The 2,740-nt window shown below is 45.7% G+C and overlaps 1 protein-coding gene across 3 annotated transcripts in view; it reads right to left on the reverse strand.

Moving 5' to 3' along the window:
* Positions 1-2,071, reverse strand: part of Rad51c (RAD51 paralog C) — a 5,922-nt gene extending 3,851 nt beyond the window's left edge. For 2 of the 3 annotated variants that reach the window (XM_013347539.1, XM_026780691.1), the window contains exons 1-2: positions 1,881-2,068; positions 563-821 (exon numbers count right to left, since the gene is read on the reverse strand). In XM_013347539.1, the coding sequence (XP_013202993.1) occupies positions 563-821; positions 1,881-1,998 (377 nt within the window). In that variant the 5' untranslated portion in view covers positions 1,999-2,068. Of the gene's footprint in view, positions 1-558; positions 822-1,880 lie in introns of those variants that run through there. The other variant, XM_005350478.1, reaches the window with a different exon arrangement.
* Positions 2,072-2,740: the final 669 nt, after the last annotated feature.

Consider the following 2,740-nt stretch of genomic DNA (forward strand, 5'->3'; position numbering starts at 1 on the left):
ATGTTTGTGAGCCACCATGTGGTTGCTGGGAATTGAACAAGACCTCTGGAAGCGCAGTCAATGCTCTTAACCACTGAACCATCTCTCCAGCTCAACATACTTTTTTTGTTGTTGTTGACACCAGGTCTTACTATATATCCCTGGCTGGTCTAACAATTGTTATATAGTCCAGACTGTCCTCCAACTCATAGCAATCCTGCTTCAGTATCCTGAGTGATGAAATTATAGGAGTATGTTACCAAGCCTGGTTCAGGATTCTTTATCATATATAAATCAACTTTAAAACATCTGACAAATATATCTCAGAAGCCAACTATTAGAAGAGAATCTTCTTACTTTAGTGATTATATTGTATTATAAAAGAAACATTTCTGACATCAAAGCTGCTCTATCCCTTCACTAAGATGGTGCCTGAGATAATATCAATGGTAAGCTGATGGTTTGTGGCAGGAAGTAGTAACACACACTTTTTGGTATTCTGACTACAAACTCACAGCACAATACTCTATTAATTACATAAAACACTAAGTCCATACTTAAGAAGAGAACGTTCTTATTTTACCATAATTGAGTTTTCCCAACACCTGGTACACCACAAACTTCTGTCGTTTTCGTTAGGGGTATTCCACCCCCGAGAATGTTATCTAGGGCTGAACAGAAGGTGATTATGAAGCCCTGGGTGTGTTCCTGTTCAAGAAGTTCCAGGGCTGTGCACTTCTTGACTGTCACGGAAGTACCAGCACATCTTGGTTTATCTGCAAGACATTCTCTTCTTACGATCTGTAGAGTTTCTAAAGCTTCCTCTTTGGATATCCCAACTTCTGAAAATAAAATCGGGGGGTGGGGGGGAACTGACATTAGAGATTTAAAAGTCTAACACAGAGCTGAATGTGGTGGCTCACACCTCTAATCTCAGCACTAGAAAGTCCCAGGATAGCCAGGACTACATAGAGAAGCCTTGTCTCAAAAACAACCAAACAAAAGTCTACCTCGGTGATGAATTAGCACATTAACTTCAAGGTTTATTTAATGGCTGATCAAGCCCAGGGTCTTAGGCACGAGCGGCTAGTTAGTGCTCCACCTCCCAGTTACTGTCCTGTTAGCAACATTACTGCTACTAAAACTTAAAAATTAGACTAGGGGTGTGGCTCTAATTTTAAGTAGAGGGCTTAACTAGCATTTGCAAAGCTAATTGCAAAACATTACCAAACACTTAAACAAAACAAAACATTACATTCTGTCCTCTTTGGTGAACAGCAAAGAGTTGGGCACAGTATTGGTGGCACAGTGGATGACGCCAGCTTTACTTTTGTGTACATTAAGGATGCACACTTAATGTACACACTTAAATGTAATCTGAAGAGCTCTGAAAAAACTGTTTGGGGTATTCCATGAATCACTAAGGGCGTCCGTCGTCTTTCTAGGGCTTTCTCCTATTCCTTTCTCACTGAAGCCTCTCCGTTCCTACTCTAATCCTTCAACTCTTGAATTCAATTTCCATTCTCCCCACCCCCAGAATCTTGGAACTGTGAGAATTACATGGCTTGTCTGTTTTCCAATTCTAGAGCCATTATTATCCAACTCAGTTATCATGAAACCTCAAGATAAAAAATTGTTTTTTTAAAAAAAATAATAAAAATTGGTTTTTTCATCTACAGATTAGACACTCTAGTCCAAGAGACTTCCTTTGAGCGTAAGTGACGCAGTCCTCAAAGCATCCAGGAGGCGCGGACACAGAAAGCAATCAGTCAATGTTTTTCCACATAGTTCCAACCACAAGCAAAGAGTGGCTTTACGTAGTCAACGCGGTGGAGGGAGAAGGAAGACGGAGGCGGCGCCAGGCGGCCGCGGTGCATCAGCTGGCCGCCGGGAGTCGTTACCTTTGCTGAGCTCAGAGGGCTTCACCTCCAGGATGTCCTCGGCAGTCTGGAACCCTGCAGCCACCAACTTCACGCGAACCGCGGGAGACAGCGGGAAACTCACTAATTCCCGCTGCATTTTGAAAGCGCAGAGCCTACGCACCGGTGACGTAGAGCGAGAAGGGCGCGAATCCCTCACTTCCCAAACCCCGCTCGGCCCATGCCGTGTGACGTCACGCGCACGGCGGAAGGGGCGGGGCTCGCGCGAACTAGCCACGTGAGGACCTGCTGTAGGGGACATCCCGCAAGTAGTCATGTGTTTTCCTCTGGGACTCCTCTGAAGCACTTTGTGGGGTCCCCTTACCAAGGGTATAGCTTGACAGGAAAAAAGCGAGCTGGAGATGTGAGGATGGTGATCAGGCCCAATGGTCTCCGGATCACCATGCCGTGTTTTCCCTCCTCGCCCTGGCCTGTTTCATGGGGTCTGAGTCTCTTAATAGAAATCATCTCCCAGCGGGGCAGTGGTGGCGCAAGCCTTTAATCCCAGCACTCGGGAGGCAGAGGCAGGCAGATCTCTGTGAGTTCGAGGCCAGCCTGGTCTACAAGAGCTAGTTCCAAGGCAGACGACAAAGCGACACAGAGAAACCCTGTCTGGAAAAAAAAAGTAGTAGCAGCAGTTGAATACTGGTCAGTTGCCAGTTTCTTGCTGTGAAAAATTCAGAGCACTTTTTTGCTTTCTTTTGCTTTTGGTTTTTCAAGACGGGGTTTCTCTGTAGCTTTGGAGTCTGTCCCGGAACTCGCTCTTGTAGCACTGTTGCCGAAAGCTTCTTGTATGCCCGCACCACAGCCATAGAGGTCCCTTGGCTCTTCTTCCTAGCTGG

This window comes from Microtus ochrogaster, chromosome 7, assembly GCF_000317375.1.
Source record: "Microtus ochrogaster isolate Prairie Vole_2 chromosome 7, MicOch1.0, whole genome shotgun sequence".
Taxonomy (NCBI): Eukaryota; Metazoa; Chordata; class Mammalia; order Rodentia; family Cricetidae; genus Microtus; species Microtus ochrogaster.